The sequence below is a fragment of the Furipterus horrens genome, unplaced genomic scaffold (genome assembly GCF_987537825.1).
Source record: "Furipterus horrens unplaced genomic scaffold, mFurHor1.1.pri manual_scaffold_1, whole genome shotgun sequence".
NCBI classification, from domain to species: Eukaryota; Metazoa; Chordata; class Mammalia; order Chiroptera; family Furipteridae; genus Furipterus; species Furipterus horrens.
Window position 1 is genome coordinate 81792496 of NW_028327171.1, and position 20857 is coordinate 81813352.

Consider the following 20857-nt stretch of genomic DNA (forward strand, 5'->3'; position numbering starts at 1 on the left):
AGCACAGGGTTGGTCAACTTTTTATTTTTAAGTTAGAAGTTATAGCACCAGCTTTCAATAGCTTGAATTTATGTTTTTAAACATTTTAGTACTGTAAATGGGTTGTATCATTTGCAGTACCTGGTACCATGAAATTGTATTTTATTATTTTCCTTACTAATTCTCCTTTTGTCTACAGGGATTTACATTGATTTTTAGTTAGTTTATAATTTGTAATTATAGTGATATATAGAGAAAATCCATGCATTTTCCTGAACTCCTCTCTGGTTATTTCTATACCCCCTTTTGGACCATACTAGAGATTTTGAATATATAAAACTAAATATTAGATTTGAAACTTGTGGTTCTCAGCCATGTCTGTAAATCAGAATCACCATCCTAAAGAGATTTTACAAAATACCTGTGCAGACTTCCAAGCAGGTTTATTTTGCAAAATCTTCCACAAGTAATTTTGATGCACTCTAACGATGCTTCATTAAGACTGTGTCACTCTGTGACACCCTGCCCCGAAAGCTACACCAAAAGAGTGGTGTTTTTTTTGGAGGGGGTTTTATTTAAGTGCAGCACATAGTAGCTAGAGTAGATTACCTTCATACAAATCTAAGCAAAAAAAAAGATTCAGTAGTTAAGATTTCCAAGCTATATTATAATCAGATTCACTTTAAGCTCTTAAAATGTAACTCTGAAATCCAATTGTCATGTTTCACAAATCCATATCTACTTTCCTTCCTAGATTTTTTAAGGTATATTAGAAATGACATTTTTTTTAGTTTCCTTATGATTGAAATTTTTTATTTTATTCTTGGTGGCCTCTCCTTTCTATAACTAAAATATAAATCTGCCAAGTTTAAGTCCAAATCCATGATGACTACAACAGAAAAGCCTTGAAGGATTTAGTAAATATTCTACAGGAAATTATGAAAAGATTTTCAACTGAGGAGGCCCCAAGAACCAAGTCTTCAGTAAAAAAGAGATATTGACTCTTACTTGTTCAATGGTTATCTTAAAACAAGAATGATTTGGTCTTTTCAAATCTGTAAATAACTTTAGCTACTTTTTTTCTCAAATTCAGGAGCATTTTAAAAAGTAATAGCATGGACAACTTTCTGATTTAGAAACATAGAAAAACTGAATTTTAACTTTAAACTTGTTACGGAAGTAATTCTCCAAGGACTGTTTTCTGCAGTTTTTGAGAACTCAGAATGCATTTTCCCATAAATATTTCTTTTAAGGATATTGCTTAAATCCCTAGGCAGATCTATAAAAGCCTCTTTAACACAGACTACAGCTAAAGGATGTAACTTCCAATATGAAAGGGGCTGGGAATTTCCTTCAAAATGAAAAAAAAGAGTGTGTTTTTCCTCTCCTCGTGTGACTTCCTGGAGCAAGCATATTTAAAGGCCATTTTTCCATAGCATGCACTCCTTTCTTTGTGTTCTCTGTGGCTAGGCCTTTTCCACCTCAGAATTACCTGTAAACTAGACTCTCACCCCACCCTAAATCTAAGCTTCCTTTCTTTATTTGCCATAGATCTTGGCTGGGTATAAGGTTCGTTCGTCGTCGTTGGCAGCCGTCCGTCTCGAGAGACGATGGTGTAGCTTCTCAAGAGTCTATCTGCACCGCCGAGAATGGCTGTGCAGTCCGACTCGGGAGTGACACGGTATCTGTCTCCTCCCGTGTTGAATCGACATCTTGCGATGACGCTGGAGTGTCCTCTCCAGTGAAGCTGAAGCTACAGAGCCTGGGCAGGGTGATATGGAGGGTTTGCTGTTGCCCATGCAGCAGACCCCCCCTCTCTTCGCAGCTGAAGGGTCCAAGGGAAAGACGGAGTCAATACAGCTTGGTTTCAGGTGCTCCGCAGGAGTTGCCGGTGTTGACTACAATGTCAAACCGCCTTAGGGACTCCGGCTCCGGATTTTCTGTCGGGGTTTACTCCCCTAGCCTTTCCCCTGAAGAGGTATGCCGCAAGGCAGCGGAGGTTTTTTGGAGTCAGAGTTTTCCTTCTCTGATGTGCCCTGACTGGAAGATCGAACCAGTGACACTTAGCTCGCAGGCCGACGCTCAATCCACTGAGCCAAACCAGCCAGGGGGTATAAGGTTAGACTAATGCATAGTAGTATGTGATTCACAAATACTATTCTAATTTCTTCATAATACTTTGCATCTTTTATATGAACTTACAAGCCCAAATATAACTTATTTTATTTTATTTTATTTTATTTTATTCTGGTAGTAGCTTGTAACATAAAATCTACACTCTTGACAAATTTTCAAGTGTACAGTACAGTATTGTTGAATATAGGTGTGGTGTTGTACAGGAGAACTCTAAAGCTTATTCATCTTGCTTAACTGAAACTATTCCCATTAGTAACTTCCCCATACTCACTTCCCCCAGCCTTTGACTCTATGAATTTGGCCCAAATAGAATTTTAATAATGGAATTTCAGGTAGCAAATCAAAAAGAAGTGAGAAAAAGCAGACAGTGTGGGTGAGGATATTTTTGCACTAAAAAATAATTAGGAGCACAGAAGTTAGCTTCTCTCTGTTGTTGTAGCTCTTAATAGATTCTCATCTTTTGTCCCTTACAAACCAATTTTATTTCAGACAACATCTAGTTTTCTCAGAAAGGCCTCTAGCAACACAAAATTAGAGGAGACAAGAGGTTTATAAAGTGTCCACTGTCATATACTTTTTCACAGTCTTGGTTCCCACACCAATCCCCCTCCCCACCCCCACCTGCAGCTGTCTGGGAGTTTCCCATGATAGTGGGGTACATCAACCCCAGTTCCATTTGGCCTTGATGAGCCCTAGACTCACAGCTGTGAGATAACGACTGAATTTAATAGTTTCTTTTTTCTTCCTCCTATAAAACAGCCCCTCCTTCCCTAGGAACCCAGAGTCGGGCCATTCGCTGCATGGTTTCCTCCCCGCTTACTATTCCCTCAAATAAACTTCTCTCTGTCTGCTCACTGCCTCCTCATGGATCTCTGAATGACACCGTTCTTACACCTTGATCTTTTGTAAGCTGCCTAGTAAGTTAAATTTCCTGCATAGCCATTTTATAGCTCAAGTCAGCATTTTGGAAGTAATAATTTTAGAAGGCTTCAGCTGACCCTTCTATTTTTGTCATTCTGTTTTGAAAGGCTGGTGTCACTTTTTGTAACTCATGGTTAGTGAAACAACAAAAAAAAAAGTCTTTTAACAAACATATTAACCAAACTTTCTCATTCTTCATTTTAGAGCATAAATTTTCATTATCCAGTCGTGTTTACTCTATCAGATTTGTGAGGAACCTTTGAAAGATTATTTATTTATTGCAACTAAAACACTGTATAATGAATTGGGTTCTCTGTAAATGTTTGTTAAATAATGATGTACAATTTTTATTAATTTTTCTCTAGAAGAGCAGCTTACCGTCTACGAGGTGTTATCATTCATTTTTAACATATTCAGGACACTGACTCATTATAATTATTTACTCTATACAAAGGAATAGTGTATATTTTTCAACAAGAAAATTTGAAGGCTCCAATTTATATTGTGGTACACAGACCTTTCATACTTTGCAAGGCTAGTCTGTTGGTAGGCTCCACATTACTGTGATTCTCCAGTGAAGACCTAGAAAGGAATACATAGAGCAGAAATCTGTATAACACACTTAGCCCCCCTTTCTTCACTTTGCAGCAAAAATATAAGAATTTGGTGGTCAAACTTAGATTCAAACCAGAGTCTTGCCCTCAGAAGTGAAGATGGTTGCAAGTGTAGTAAATACTTTTCATTTACTCATGATTTTCTCAGAGAATGCATTTCCCCTTTTGGGCCATACTTCGCTGTCTCCTCATTCTGACAGGCTCCTGTGTTTGTTTGTCTCTGCATTCCAGGTGGAACTATCACTCCTGTTATCTTGTAAGGGGCAGAGTCTTAGGGATTTGTCAGTACAGGGTGACCATTTTCACCACGTTGTGGCGCTGTATGTGGGGGAGGGATCAGAGAGGGAACAATGCTACCTGCCCAGCACTTGCTCCTTTTCCAGGCACCTCTCCCACTTCCCCACCAGACTGGTGCCCCTCTAGCTGCTGCCCTGGCCATTGTGCCCAGAGTGGGTGGGTCTGCAGACGTTCTAGGACCGTGGGGGCCCTTTAAACAAGCGGACTCTGCTGAGACTGGCAGTTTCTGCCTCCACCCCAACCCCCACTGGTCTGCACAGTCATAAGCAATGAGGCTTGATTTTCCCCAGTGCTGGGACCGTGAGCTGTGAGGTTGGGTGAGGAGCTGTGAATGCTCCCCAGGTGTCCCTCCTGACTTTTTAAAACCTGTGACTGCACTTTCTGCTGGCCTTCTGCTTCTGCTGCTGCTACCACCACCATACCACATCCTCTCCGCCCTGGCTTCACCCCTCCTACCTGTCTGGATGAGTATTTCTTCTTTATATCTTTGTTTGCTGGACTTCCATGCAGTTTGATTTTCTGGAACTTCTGGTTGTTTCTAGTTTTGAGGTAGTTGTATTCCTTATTAGTTGTGGAGGGAGATGAAACAAGTCTGTCTACACCTCCATCTTGGCCAGAAGTCCCGTTGAAGGATTTTAAACAAATGAGTAACAGGGTGATGTTTGTGTTTCACAAAATATATTTGTTAAACACATCTGTTATGTTGAAAAATATGTGTATGCATTTTCAATATTGTTAGACAATATTGTTCTAAGAACAGGCTAAGTACTTGAGGTCAACCTAAAGTGAATGGATGCAGAGACACTTAAAGTGTCTATGGGGCACAACTTAGAAGGTGGGGCCTTGACAACCACCATCAGGAGCTTGCATTACTGTTGAGACAATGTAGCATACCAGGGACTGCTCAGGTCTGACGCATGTTGTGCTCTATCTAAAGTCTGATATAGAGAGGGTCTGGTATAGTTCTGCATTTTTCAAAGTAGCAGATATTATTATGTATAGCCTTCAGAAAACACCTTCCAATCAGTCTCACCCTCTCTGTCACTTAGAGGTTAAGCTCCAGATTTCTCAGCAATCAGGCTGAGAGATCAAAGAAAAAGAAGAATGAAGACAAACTGAATTCTAGCTACTAAGCACTGAGATCTGGTATGTAAATACGCCACATTCTCTCTCTTTCATTCGAGTCTGCTTTCCTGGGAAAATAACCATGTGTCATTAAAAAATTCATAGTTTTTTTTTATTAATCTCTAGTAGGAAGCCCACAGATATTAAATCTCAGTGCTCTCACATTTTTCTCCTCCCCTCATAAACAACTCAGTTCGATTTGAATTAATATTTATCAAGGCATGACAGTACAGTGGATGCTGTGATAGAACTGCTACCTAAAAAGGAAAAAACACGTATCCAACCTTAAGGAAAAAAGTCTTTCTTATACAAGACAATAGCAAGAATACAGCAATAGCAACCAGTACTCTACAAGATAATATCAAAGGCTGTTTAGTTCAATCACTGTTTATTAACCATCCACCGTATACAAGAAAGCCAATATGTCCTAAACCACATTTGAGGAGGCTATGCTGACAAGGACTTAAAGGAAGAGTATAGATTTTGTTTGAAGGAGGGAGTTGCGTTATTTGTAGAGAAATAGATTTGTGCCAAAGCTAAAGTATGAATAAACGGGACTGCTTGTAGCCAGACATAGATAAATAAATCCTCATTTGTCTTATCTAGAATGTTCTTATTTATTTGTTTATGGGTTTGTTTTTGGTTTAATAGTCTCAGAGCCCTTTTATTCCTTGCTTTATTAAGCCAAGCTATGATTCCCAAACTAACCTATACTCGGTCATTATGGCAAAGTTTGGTCCAACTTTTTTTCAGACAACTCCAGTTAATAAGAATATGGGCGCTGGAATTAGATTGCCTGGATTCAAACTTGACTTTATCATTTACTAGGCTATTAAATCTTGTTGCCCTTCAGTTTGATTATCTGTGAGGTGAAAATAAAAGCTATGCTTATATGTATCACAGAGCTATTACAAAGATTAAATGAGATAATTCCAGTAAAGAACTCATAACTGTGGCTGGTCTGTATTGTTTAAAGAATGTTAGCTATTTTTTCCCTAGAATAGTTGAGGTATGTATGAGTGACCAAAAAATATATAGAACCATTTTTGGAGCATCTATTTCTTCAAGGCCACATTTTACAGATAATAGATGATAAATAGAGATAGATAGATGATAGATTTTCTATATCTGTCTATGGACAGGTTATGTTTTGTGGGAAGCAGATTCTTTAATGATTTTCATGAAAGTACTTTCTTGGGGACAACTCTCAGGATCAACTCCCTTATATCTATAGATCTGGAATTTTGGGGAGCTGGGAGTTCTTACTTCAGTGACTCTGTGGAAAATGCCCTTGACTTGAGAAAGCTACCTCACCCAAGGCTGTGATACTTTTACAGGAGCAGCCTGCATCAATGATTGATTGATGTGGAGTATAAGGACCCAGCCCATTTTCCTCAGTCTAGACAAACTCTGAAGAGATTGCAGTCATGTAAATTAAAAATAAATACACTACATTGTATAGTTCCATGAAAGAACATAGAGAAAGTTGTTTACATTCTTTTCAAACACTAAAAGCTCATTTTATAATGATGCCACTTATTGTTATTAGAACCATGATTACTGTGTTGCTGATAATAAACCAATTAATACATCTTTTCAAATATTGGTAATAAGAACAGTTACAATAATTTTAAAATAACTTACATGAGATAGAAGAAGAGGAAATACTCCCAAACTTATTTCACAAAGCCAGATAACAAAGCCAGACAAGGATGCTACAAGAAAAGAAAACTACCAGCCAATATCCCTGGTGAACATAGATGAAAAGATCCTCAACAAAATAATAGCAAACTAAATTCAACAGTACATTTAAAAGATTATATCAAATGGAAGTTATTCTAGGGGTTCAAAGGTGGTTCAACATCCACAAATTAATTCATATGATTCACCACATGCAAAATGAAGTACAATACTCATATGATCATCTCAATAAATACAGAAAAATCATTTGACAAAATTCAATATCCATTTATTATTTTAAAATCTCAACAATGTGGGTATAGAGGGAACATAGTCAACAAAATTAAGGTGGTATATGACAAGCCCAGAGTTAACATCAAACTCAACTGTGATAAGCTAAAAGCTTTTCCCCTAAAATTAAGAATAAGACAAACATACCCACTCTCATCATTGTTGTTCACTATAATATTGGAAGACCTAACCAGAGCAATTACGCAAGAAAAAGAATTAAAAGTCACTCTAATCAGAAAAAAAATTAATACAACTGTCTCTATTTGTAGATAACATAATATTATTTAGAAAACCCTAAAGACTCTACCAAAGACTCCTTTTCTATATACCAGCAATGAACAACTGGAATTTAACAGTAAAAACACAATACCATTTACATTAACACTCCCAAAATGAAATACTTAGGTATAAATCTAACAATATATGTACAAGATGTATATTAGGAAAACTACTAGACTCTGATAACTAAAATAAAATAACTAAATAAATGGAGAGATGTTCCATGTTTATGGATAGGGAGACTCAATATTATGAAAATGTTGGTTCTTCCTAAATGATGTATAATTTTAATGCAATCCCAATCAAAATTTCAGTAAGTTAATTTGTGGATATCAACAAACTGATTCTAAAGTTTATATGTAGAAGCAAAGACCCAGAATGGCTAATATAGTATTGAAGAAGAATGAAGTTGGAGGACTAACTTTACGTGACTTCAAGACTTATTATATATAGACTTCCGGTCAAGATGGAGGCCCTAGACTGACATGCTCCATCTCCCTCCACAACTAAGAAGGAATACAACTATCATAAAACCAGAAATAACCAGAAGTTCCAGAAAATAAATGGAAGTCCAACATATGAAGTTATAAAGAAGTAGTGCTCATCCAGATGGGTAGGAGGGGCAAATTCAGGGTGGAGAGATTAAACTGTGCTGGCAGCGGCAGCAGCGGAGATGGCAGTGGGACGGCGGTAAGCACAACCACCCATATTTAAGGAGAGGTGAGAAGCACCTGGGGAGCACTCTTGCTGCAGACCAGACCTGTCAGCTTGCGATTCCAATGCCAGGGAAGGCAGACCCCCATTGCCTTGGACTGTGAGGCCCAGAGGGGGTGGGGATGGAGGAGGAGGCTCTCAGTCTTTCAGCGGAGAGTGAATGGCAGGAATCCATCTTGGACCCCCACCCCCACAGAAAACACCACAGCATGGTGAGAAGGATTGCCCAGTTGTGACGAGTGCACAGGGCTCCCCCCCTCCCCTGTAGCGTAGGAAGTATGACAGCCCCACCCAGGAATCAAAGGTAAACACAAAACTGTCAGGATGGCACAGATCATAATAGAGATCCCAGTGACACAGCTGACCAGACAGCAAATATCTAATCTAACAAATCTGCAGATAGGAAATCTTTCTGGGGCACAGTTCAGAGCTTTGGTTATCAAAATGCTTACAGACATAACAGCATATCTTAAACAAGACAGTGAAGGAATGAAGGCTAGTCCTGCAGAAATGAACAAAAACATATATAAAACTAATGGTGAGGGAAAGAAAACCAGGGGTCAAATCAACAAATCGGAACATAGGGACGGAACAAACAGTCAACCAGTAGAGAAAGAGGAAACAAAAAGTGAGGAAAATGAGAAGAGGCTCAGAAACCTATGGGACAGCTATAAGCAGGCCAACATCTGAATCATGGAGTTGCCAGAAGGTGAAGAAGAAGAACTAGAAACTGAAAAATTATGTGAACAAATAATGAAGCAGAATTTCCCTAACTTGGGGAAAGAAATAGACTTACAGGTGCTGGAACAGAGAGTTCCAAATAAACTGGACCCAGGGAGAACCACACCAAGACACATAATCAAAATGTCAAAAATGAAGGATAAAGAGAGAATCTTAAAAGCAACAAGAGAGAAGAAGGGAATTACTTACAAAGGGGTCCCAATAAGACTTTCAGCTGATTTCTCAAAAGAAACTCTGCAGGCAAGAAGGGCCTGGCAAGAAATATTCAAAGGAATGAAAATCAAAAACCTACAGCTACAATTACTCTATCCAGCACAGTTGTCATTCAGAATAGAAGGGCAGAGAAAGTGCTTCAGGACAAAGTAAAACTGAAGGAGTTCATCAGATCTAAACCATTGTTATATGAAATGTTAAAGGGACTTGTTTAGGAGAAAGAGGATCAAAACTATGAACATTAAAATGAAAACTGCATCACAAGAACCAACAACAGAAGCTAGGGAATCAAAAAGGCAAACTAGGCAATGAGAGTCAGCAAAGAATTATAGGTATGGGGAATATTATGGGGGGAGGTCAGCAGGGAGGAGGAAGGGGAAAAGGAAGGGAGATGATGCAGGAATTAAGAAGCATAGTAGGAGGGAGTGGAGTAGACAGGAAGATGTTGAGAAGAACTATATGCACAACCAATGGGCATGGACTAAGGGTTGGGGACAATTAGAGGGAGGAAGCTCACTGGGTGGAGGGGAACAAAGGGAAAAGAAATTGGGACAACTGTAACAGCATAATCAATAGAGCTTTTTTTAAAAAAAGACTTATTATAAAGCTACATAATTAAAAGTGTGGTACGGGTGAAAGAATAAACAAATAGATCACTGGAACTGAATAGAGACCCTATAATAAACATAGTCAACAGGTTTTTGACAAAGAAACAAAGGTAATACCATGGAGGAAAAATTTGTCTTTTCAACAAATGATGCAAGAACAGTTAGACATCCACTTGCAAAAAAAGTGAATCTAGACACAGAACCTTATTTTCTTCACAAAAAATTAACTCAAAATGGATCACAGACCTAACTGTAAAGGCAAAATCATAAAACTGCTAGAAGATAAAATGAAAATTTAGACAACATTGGATATGTCAGTGACTTTTTAGATAAAACACCAAAGGCACAATTCAAGAAAGAAAGAATAACTTGGATGTCATTAAAATTTAAAACTTCTGCTCTGCAAAAGACAATGTGAAGAAAATGAGAAGACGGAACACAGACAGGGATAAAATATTTGCAAAAGACACATCTGATAAAAGACAGTTATCCAAAATACACAAAGAACACTTAAAACTCACGATAAGAAAACAACCTGATGAAAAGTGGACCAAAGACCTTAACAGACACCTCACAAAATAAAATATATAGATGGCCAATAAGTGCCTGAAAAGAGGCTCCACACCATATGTCATCAGAGAGCTGCAACGTAAAATCAGGCAACACTGTGCACTCATTAGAATGGCCAAAATCAGTAACTGACCAAAATGCTGTGAGGATATGGAGCAGCACGAACTCTCCTTCACTGCTGGTGGAAATGTTGAATGGTACAGGCACTTTGGAAGATAGTTGGGAAGTTTCTTACAAAGCTAAACATTCTCTTATCACACAATCCAGCTATTTCCCTCTTTGGCATTTACCCAAAGAAGTTGAAAACGTGTGCATATAAAAGCCTGCAACCATAAATATGCTATAACCACAGATGGTTATAGAAGCTTTATTTAGAATTTCCAAAAGTAGAAGCAATCAAGATGTTCTTCAGAAAAAAATGGATAAATAAACTTTGGTATACCCAGACAATGGAATATTAATCAGATTCAGCACTAAAAATAAATGAACAATCAAGCCATGAGAAGACATGGAAAAACTTTAAATGCATATTACTAAGTGAAAGAAGTTAATCTGAGCAGACTACATACTGTATAATTCCAACTATAGAACATTCCAGAAAAAGCAAAACTATGGAGACTGTAAAAAGATCAGTGGTTCCCAAGATTGGGGGTGGGCATGGTGAATAACTGGAACACAGAGGATTTTTAGGGCAGTGAAAATACTATGTATGATACGTAATACTGGGTACATGTCATTATAGATTTGTCCAAACCAATAATGAAGCCTAATATAAACTTTGAGTGATAATGATGTATCAATGTATGTTCCTCAGTTGTAACAAATGTACCACTGTGGTGAGAGATGTTGATAATGGAGGAGGCTATGCCTGAGTGTGAGCACAACATATATGAAAATTTTCTTACTCTTAATTTTATTGTGAACCTAAAACCTGCTCTGAAAATGGTTTTAAAAATAACTTAGTGCTTTGTGCCACCCTCAGAAAAATAGGAAATTAAATTTCAACCTGTTGTTAAATAACTACTTCTCCTTATGACACGAGTTTATGTTACCAATTGATTTTTCAGAAAAGTGTGAGAATTTTCTGATGTATTAAAATTATAAAAATTACATATAATCATAATAACAACATTTTATTAAATTATTATTATTAAAATAAGTCAGGGGCCGCTTTGTGTTTTATATGTGATTCTCACTACAACTCTGACTTATTCCAGTCTCATAGTGTGGATAAGGAAACTGAGGCATTTCTTAGTTTTCAGATGGTCCATTAGAATTTCCTACTACGTAGAAATTCTTCATTCTCAAGACTGTGACACCAATCAACTTTATTTTCTAATTGGTAGAAGAAAGACCTCTTTAAATTTAATGTAATTCTTTCTTGGCCAAAGGAATTTATGCTTTCAATTCTACTCAAAGGCTTTGAGATTCCTAATAGTGGAGAGGTAGGTAGGGCACATGATAAAAGAGGAAGATTTCATCTAATAGTACACTGTCTAAGAAGATGAATTGGAAACATTAAGAGCTAATAACACCAAAGATTTTCTTTGCTAAGTTATCTTTTATACATTAATTATACAGAAGAGCCTGCTTCAATGGATACTCTCACCACAGAATATTTCTTTTAAGAGAGGGTTTTTTTCCTTACTCTGCACTTGAGTTGGGTGATGTTATCAGAGAGCTATCAGGGAGATAAGTTGGTATAGTAATACAAAGTTTATCTCATTTGTAGTATAATCTTCTTCATTTGCCCGACCAATGAATCATCAATGTATTGGATATTGTGACACTGTGGTATGGTCAAATCATCCCTGTGTCTAAGCCACTCTGTAGTTTTAAGTCAGATATCTATGAAAACTGTTTAACTTTGCAAAATTTAAGATACTCTTATTTATGCTTCTACCGATCTGTATAAGGAAATATGGTCCTATAATCTCTAACTAGATATTCATTTTTAATATCATTCATAAATAAATGTTACCTGATGTGTAAAACCAACTTGAGGATCTTTCATGTTTCTCTATGGCTCCCTTAAAGGCAACAATCTCCAAATAACTAAGTATAACAATATTTATTATTTTTTCAAACTTAAAACCTTTATTTTTATTTTCTCTAATTTGTAGGGTACTGTTTGTATCTGTTCTTATTGGCGTATACATCTTGGCATTTTGATGTTGTTTCTTTAAATATATATATATATATATATACATATATATATATATATATATATATATTGTTTTTGTTTTTAAATCAAGGTGAGAAGAATAAATATTCAAGGGGTTGACTGCTACATACCACTGCTGTGCCTGGCTTGTTACTCATATTTCATTTAATCTTTCCAACTGGGAACTAAAACAGACCTGTTTTCAGTCAATTTCCAACTACTTCCTATTTGCTCTATATATCATGAAAGAATAGGAAAATGTAGTTATTTTCTTTTTGCGTTTCTTTTTTCTTTCTCCTGCAGCTTTCCCTAACTTGTTTCTTGTTTATACAATCAATTTTTCTTCTTTTCTGAATGATCATTTTTTACTGTATTTCCAGTCATCACACATCTTTCATCCAATCCTAGACCTTGCTGCCCTTCTGCCCACCTGTATGGCTGGTTCTGAGTTCATAACCATGGAAAGTGAATTCTATTTTCTTGATAACCATTGCTTATTTGACTTTACTTCCCGCTTCTTAAAGTTTTTGCAATTATTTTTTCTGGAAGTTAATTTGGTTGGTTCCCTTCTATCCTTTATTTGTTATCCTTCATCACTTCCAGCTAGAGTTTTCTTTCCTCTAAATGTCAAACAGATTCTTACATTTTGTTATGCCTCTTAGTCAATGGTCAGAAAACTTGATGCTTCCATTCACTGAATCCAGTAAAATAAGTTCATAGATTTTATTTAATACTACACACACAAGTATGCATGCACACACACTACATTAAAATAAATCAATGTTAACAATTGTGATTCTCTTTCAGAAACACGATGGCCACTTCACAGTCATCCAGCTGGTCGGTATGCTTCGAGGCATTGCATCAGGAATGAAGTATCTTTCTGACATGGGTTATGTTCATCGGGATCTAGCAGCTAGGAATATATTGGTCAACAGCAACTTAGTATGCAAAGTTTCTGATTTTGGTCTGTCCCGGGTGCTGGAAGATGATCCAGAAGCTGCCTATACAACAACTGTAAGTTTACATGTTCCTTTCCAATATAGTTTGTTTGCTGTTATTGTTTTTAATTTTTAATGTCATTAAAGTAATTCTGTTTTTATAATTTTCTGATCTCATTTGTCAATTTCCCAACATCATTATTTAATTGAAAAATAGTGACTATCTGAGTGCCTGATTTAAAACAAAACAAAACCTTCTTTTATTTAATTGTTTTATTTCTTCCATGGTACTGGAACTTCATTTTAACATATTCTTAAGGTCCATGCCTTCACACAGATCTGCCTTTGCCTGAGGTATTTTTGATACTTTAGTAATTATCTTCATTCAATGGAGTTCTTTGCATTGAAGAATGGTGCAATCAATTAAGTCAGTGATAGTGAAGAGCCGGTGGTTATGAAATGACATTTTTTTCTTCATAGCAAATGTTATGGAATGATCTGATAATACTTAAAAATGAACAATATGTATAGGTTCCTCTGGAGATATATAACTACACTCTAAACCTTTATTTGAATGATATCTGGGGGAAATGTGAGCAAGAATAAAAGGCTAACACTTTAGAACCAAACTATCATATGTAAATTATATGATCTCAACCTAACTCAAAAATATATTGTTTAGACATTTCATACTTAAAACCATTTCATCCCACTAATTGTTTAGTGATTGTTTCAAGGAGTTCAGTCTCAAAGTCTCTTTTATAATTTATAAAACTGTACTATACTCTGTTACTTTTAAACCTCTTACCATTGGCTCACTTGATAGTCAGCTTCAATGAAAAATAAGTAGTAAAATTATTCAAAATATTTTATTCTCTTCTCTTTTTCTAACCTTACATATTATTTTAAGAGGCAAATCCATTACGTAGTTCCCTTTTATTTCATTTTCTATGAGAGTCTTTTGAAACTTCACTGTAAAAAATTACTTCATATTAGATGCGAGTTTAATATTATGAATAAAATAGGTTATGCCCTTACTATATATGTTTTGTAGAAATGCTCGATATTAATTTATCATTGATATTTTCATTAATTTCTCAAAAACAGAGAAATATGGTTCTAATGAAAAGAAGTCAATTTTCCAGAGTCTGATGTATAAGGTAGAGTATCTATTGATCTTTTAATTTGAACAAAAAGCTTCTTAAAAATAAGTCTAACAATCTGAAAACAATTATTTATTTTGGGGAAAAAACGATATTTTAAAATTCATTTTCTAATTGGAAATGTCACAATTATTTTCTTTAATAACTTATTTTCTTCTCTTTTATTGTTATAACTGTATAACTTCAAGCAACTTTTTAAGTTATAAAACAATGCATCTAAGATTTTTCTCTTATGCATATTATTTACAACTTTGGAGAATAGTGTTTAAAGTTATATAAGTATTATAAAGCATAATATTTATAAAAAATTCAACGAATACTCTACAAAAACAAATTAAGATAGGAAAATGAAGAATTAATAAGAAATAACGACTAGACTCTTTGTATACTTATACAGGTGTACTTGAAATCCCTTATTAAAAATACTTCAAGTGCTTTTTAAAAGAGGAAGCTCATAGCTAAATTTAAGATTCTAATAAAATTGGCAGGGTAATTCAAGTTTTGTATTTTATATATATGTTCAGTTGGGTCAGTTTTGACATATGAATTCCAAGCATATTCTCTCTTATATGATTATAGAGACTGAGAAACCTAGAATAGTGCTATTGTAATTTAAATTTGACTCCAGAATTAAACATAAAATTAAGTACCCATAATATTAACACTCCAGAAAGTGCTTCTTAAAAACTATATATTACATCTCAATTAAGAAATGTGTCTGAATTTAACAAGTATCAATTAAATGGTAAATAATGTAATCAAGCACATTTTTTTAAATCTCAGAAATATCTAAGTGCTCAGAGGATCTTGGGGTACCAAACTATCATATACTGATTACTTGAACTTATTATGAGCATGGACATTCACTACTTTAAATGGCAGAGCTCTTGCCTTCAAAGAGCTTACACTTTGTCAGTGTAGACAGACTGGGATGCTTACTTGCATTAAGTGTTGTCCTAAAGATCTGAAAAAGAAATATGGCAGTACCAAAACACAGAAGTCTGGAGAAGTCTTCACAAAAATAGACAAAATTTGAACCAAATATTAAAAGATTCCAAACTGCCAGCCAAGATGAGAGCATAGACAGACATGCTGCATCTCCCGCCACAAAAAAGAAGGAATACAACTACTTCAAAACTAGAAACAACCAGAAGTTCCAGAAAACCAAACTACATGGAAGTCCAGCAAACAAAGATATAAAGAAGAAATACTCATCCAGACAGGTAGGAGGGGTGGAGCCGGGCAGAGAGGACACAGTGTGGTGGTGGCGGCAGCTGCAGCAGCAGCTGTGGTAGCAACAGCCCAGCAGAAAGCACAGTCATTCATTTTAAAACATCAGGAGGGACACCTGGGGAGCATTCCCAGCTCCTTACCAGACCTCGAAGCCCATGGTCCCAGCACCGGAGAAAATCAAGCCTCATTGCCTCTGACTGTGCAGACCACTGGAGGTTGGGGTGGAGGCAGAAATTGCCAGTCTCAATACAGTCCACTTGTTTAAAATGGCCCCATGGTCCTAGAATGTGCGCATACCCACCCACTCTGGAAACGACTTCCAGGGCAGCAGCTAGAGGGGCACCAGTCCAGTGCAGAAGTGGCAGAGGTGCCTGGAAAAAGGGCAAGTCCTGGGCAGGCGGCATTGTTCCCTCTTGGACCCCTCCCCCACATACAGTGCCATAATGTGGTAAAAAAGGTCACCCTGTACTGACGAATCCCTAAGCCTCCACCCCTTTCAACGTAATATAAGTGACAACTCTACCTAGGAGGCAGAATCAAACAAACACAGGAGCCTGTCAGAATGAAGAGACAGAGAAGTATGGCCCAAAAGGGGAAACGGATCAAGGTTCCAGTGGGAGAACTAAGCTACGAGGAGATAGCCAAATTAACAGATGCAGAATTCAAAACACTGGTGATAAAGATGCTCACAGACTTGACAGATATGCTTGAGTAAGGCAAACGCATAAGAGAAGAAGTGAAGGCTATGCTAAGTGAAACGAAGGAAAATCCACATAAAACCAATGGTGAGGGGAAGGAAACCGGGGTTGAAATCAATAATTCGGAACACAAGGAAGAAAAAAACGGTCAACCAGTGCAGAATGAGGAAGCAAGAATTGAAAAAAATGAGGAAAACTTTCCAAATTTTGTGAAGGAGATGGACACACAGGTCCAGGAAGCATGGAGTGTCCCGGGCGAGCTGGACCCAGAGGGGACCATACCAGGACACACCATGAGTGAGGTGCCAAAGGTGAAAGATAAAGACAGAGTCCGGGGGCAGCAAGAGAGAGGTGGAGAGTTGCCTACAGGGGGGTACCTATAGGACTATCAGCTGATTTCTCAGAGGACACTTTGCAGGCAGGAAGGGACTGGCAAGCAGTATTCAATGTGATGAAAAGCAACATACAGCCAAGATTAATCTACCCAGCAAAGCTATCATTTAGCATGGAAGGGCAGATGAAGTGCTTCCCAGACAAGGTGAAGCTAAAGGAGTTCATCATCACCAAGCCGTTATTATATGAAATGTCAAAGGGACTTCCTTAAGAAAAAGAAGATCAAAACTATGAACACTAAAAGGACAACAAACTCAGAACTATCAACAACTGAATCTAAAAATTTAAAACAAAATTCGACTAAGCAAACCAGAATAGGAACAGAATCATAGGTATAAGAATCATTTGGAGGGTTATCAGCTGGGGTGGAGGGGAGAAATGGGGAAATGGTGAAAGGACTAAGAAGCATAATCAGTTGGTACAAAATAGATGGAAAGTTAAGAATAGTATAGGAAAGGGTGAAGCCAAAGAACTTATATGCAGGACCCATGGACATGAACTAAGGTGGTTGGGATTGCTGGAGGGAAGGGGGATACTGGGCAGAGGGGAGCAAAGGGGGAAAAAATTGGAACTACTGTAACAACATAATCAATAAAATATGCTTTAAAAATTATAGGAAGGAATTTCTGTTTATGTATAGTCATAAATTTCAGTTTTATTTACTTTAGTGTAATTTATAATGTCGTTAATATGTTCTTATATATTACATGTATACATTTTCTAAATAGGGTGCTAATGGACTCATATTAGCATAGTTCGTCAGAGTAATCTATCTTGTCACATCTCTTTTGGGTCTGGCCCTTCCGCTCCACATTCTGACTGACCCCTTCAGTACATTAACCTGTACTGTTCTTACACTCTTTACTCCATTTTTCCAACCTGTTTTTTAACCAGTTTTTATTGATCTTTGCTGTGATATGTGGTTCTCTACATTGGTAAAATCATCTTTTTTTTTAACCTATTTTTTTCTTCATCATTTTGACCCTCTATTAGTTTTTTTTTTTAATTATTCGTTTGTTTATTTTATTTTTAGAGAGAAGGGAAAAGGAGATAGAGAGGGAGAGAAACATCACTGTGTGGTTGTCTCTTGCTCGCGCCCCCAAATGGGGACCTGATGTGCAACCTAGTCATGTGCCCTGACTGGAATCGAACCAGCTATACTTGGCTTGCAGGCCGATGCTGAATGCACTGAGCCACAACAGCCAGGGCTTGGTAAAATCATCTTAATGGAAATATCTGTGTTGAATACTACTCTAAGAACTTTCTTCTTGAAGATTACAAAAAATGTTTATCCATCATGTCTTCCTGTTTTTAGAACCCTCTGTAAGCCTCCCTTTCCTCCTAACCCTTCTTAACACCAATTATAAAACCATTTATAAATAATGAGGAAATAGAAATTATGCTTACACAGCAAGAGAAAAGATCAAAATCATTTATGGTAAGAACATGTTCCAACAAACATTACTTTAAAAAATGAAATCATACATTAAAAATATATATCAAGGGACCTTGCTCTTAAAGTTATTTTTATATAAATGTTTTTATAGAACAAAGAATCATTTTCAAATAAATGGCCATTGTTCTTCTTATATTTTATTATTCAGGGTTTGTTTAAATGAGATATATCTTCACTAGGCAGTTTTTTAACCATTTCATTTCTTTAAACAGAAAATAAAAATATTTGGGGCCTAAGTGTATTTACATAAAGTCCTAAAATTTTTACACAGAATTTCATCAGAATGTCAACACTCAATCTGGCATTAGGTTATGACTTTGAGACAGAGTACCTGTGACCTAAAGCCATGTAGCTTTTGGATCTATAACAGTAATGCCCAAACTGGTCTCCTGGTTACTAGTCCTCCTGTACTTCCTCCCCTCCCCTTCCTTCCTCTCCCTTCCCTCCTCCCCTCTTATTCCCTCCCCTCCCCTACTTTACCTTTCTTCATACTGTTGTTACTAATAGCATCTAAGGCATGCATGCATTTTATTTCCCCATTTAAATCTATCAATGTCTGTCTCTTAATTGCTATAGAAAAACCTTGAAGTACCAGTCAACCACCTTCACAACTAGGCCCCTCCACTGCTCTTCACCCTCATTCCAAACTGTTGGCATTTCCATCACCGTGATCATTCACTCTCCCAAACTTCCATACCTTTTTATCTTTCCGTTTCCTCTACCCTGACTTTCCCCTCAACTCTCAGTCTAATGGAATCTTTATTTACTTATTTATTATTTTTAAAAGTATATTTTATTATTGTGTTGTTACACTAGTTCCATTTTTTTTTCCATTTGCTCCTCTCTGCCCAGTAATCCCACTTACCTCCAGCAATCCCTCCTCCTTTAGTTCATGTCCATGGGTCCTGCATATAAGTTCTTTGTCTTCACTCTTTCCTATATTGTTCTTAACATCCCCCTATTTTGTACCCACTGATTATGCTTCTTAGCCCCTGCATCATTTCCCCATTTCCCACCCTCCTCCACCCCAGTGTTTTGCATACTCTGCTTTAGGTCTAAGACCTATTCATTCAACATGTACTGAACACAGCTTATTTTGGAGCAACTATATTTAAGGCCCTTTTCCTTGGAGAGCCAATAACCAAAAATAAAAGGATTTATTTTTAAGAGGTTTTTTAATTAAATTTATTAGGGGAACATTGGTTAATAAGACTATATAGGTTTAATGTGTACAACTCTATATACATCATCTGTATATTACATTGTGCGCTCACCACCTTAAGTCAAATCTTCTTTCTACCATATACCTGACCCCATTTACCTTTTACTATCCCACTCCCCTTTCCTTTTGTAACCACCATATGTTGCCTGTGTCTATGAATTTTTGTCATAAAGGGATTCTTGAGAACAGATAAATGACTATACAGAGAGAGGACCAAGAGTAACCAAATACAGTGAAGCATGATAAAACCAACAGATGTGCAAACACCAAAGTAGCATGATGGCTACAACAGTAGTAGCGGAGTTTCCCGGAAAGACCTGTACTAAAATATGCATATATCACACCTTTGTAAAGGGACCTTAAGAACTTGTGATGACATGAAAAGTAAGAAATGTGCAGTGTGGGCTAAAGATAGAAGGGGGAAAAAATTCACAAAAATAGGAGCTCAATGAGGATGAGACCTTGCTTTTATTTGCCAATTCTATGAAAGCGTACCAGCTATCTAGGGGTAACTGGTGAATGATTATGAACCAATGAACCACACCTAACAATACATATATAGTTAATGACATAATATAATCTGCATGAAATTTTCTAAGTTCAGATTGTTCTCATTTGATTACATGATCTCGTATCTGTTGTAATGTAGATGCTAAGAAACCTCTTCCTTTTCTGAATCTGTCACACATTTACATGGACAACTATATATCCTGTGGCAGAGCAGGGACTCTCATTTGAATATTGCAAGGTAACCAGTCTTAAACTTACATTGAAGTGTTAAGCTTCTTTGCTCTAAAGAAGGAAAGTGAAGTCTTATTTACCTAAAAAGTACATTGAAAGATATATTAAGAATCACACATCCATTTGAAAAGATGTTTTATTTAATATATAATGCCAACTACTGTTCAGATTTTTTAAATTATAATGAATAACTCCTTTTCTTATATTTTAAAGATCAAAATAAAATGAAAGAATTAGTTTATCACCATATCTGCTAAAAATTAAGATTCCTTGATTCTAACTTTCAATTTTGTTTATTTTGTGTTACTCAAGGAAAATCTTGCTTTTGACTTTGACAACAGCAATGCCATATGAGTACTTCCTTGGTTGAAATACAGAGCTCATATTGACAACACATAATCTGCATGATCACAGTTCTGTCAACCTGTTAATTCTATTTATTTTGCATTCATAAGACTTCTTCCAAGCTCCAACACTTAACCTCCTCTATTCTCCATAAAATATGAGAGAAGACAAATATGCTATCAATCAAAGAAGGCATGGTTTATACCCAACATGGAAAGAATTATAGCAAATAATGGAGCAGCATGAGGGGGACATATTTACATGAGTATTTTAAATTGAGGAAAGATCTGAGCAACATTCTTTCTTTACTTAATTCAAGTGTTTATAAATTGG

General features: G+C 36.6%; 1 protein-coding gene across 1 annotated transcript in view; it reads left to right on the forward strand.

The window, feature by feature from the left end:
• The window catches only part of LOC150021354 (ephrin type-A receptor 6), a 917557-nt gene that overhangs the window by 765896 nt on the left and 130804 nt on the right, over positions 1–20857 (forward strand). The window contains exon 14 of the mRNA XM_090276016.1: positions 13140–13349. Coding sequence (XP_090132142.1) covers positions 13140–13349 — 210 coding nt within the window. The remainder of the gene's footprint in view (positions 1–13139; positions 13350–20857) is intronic.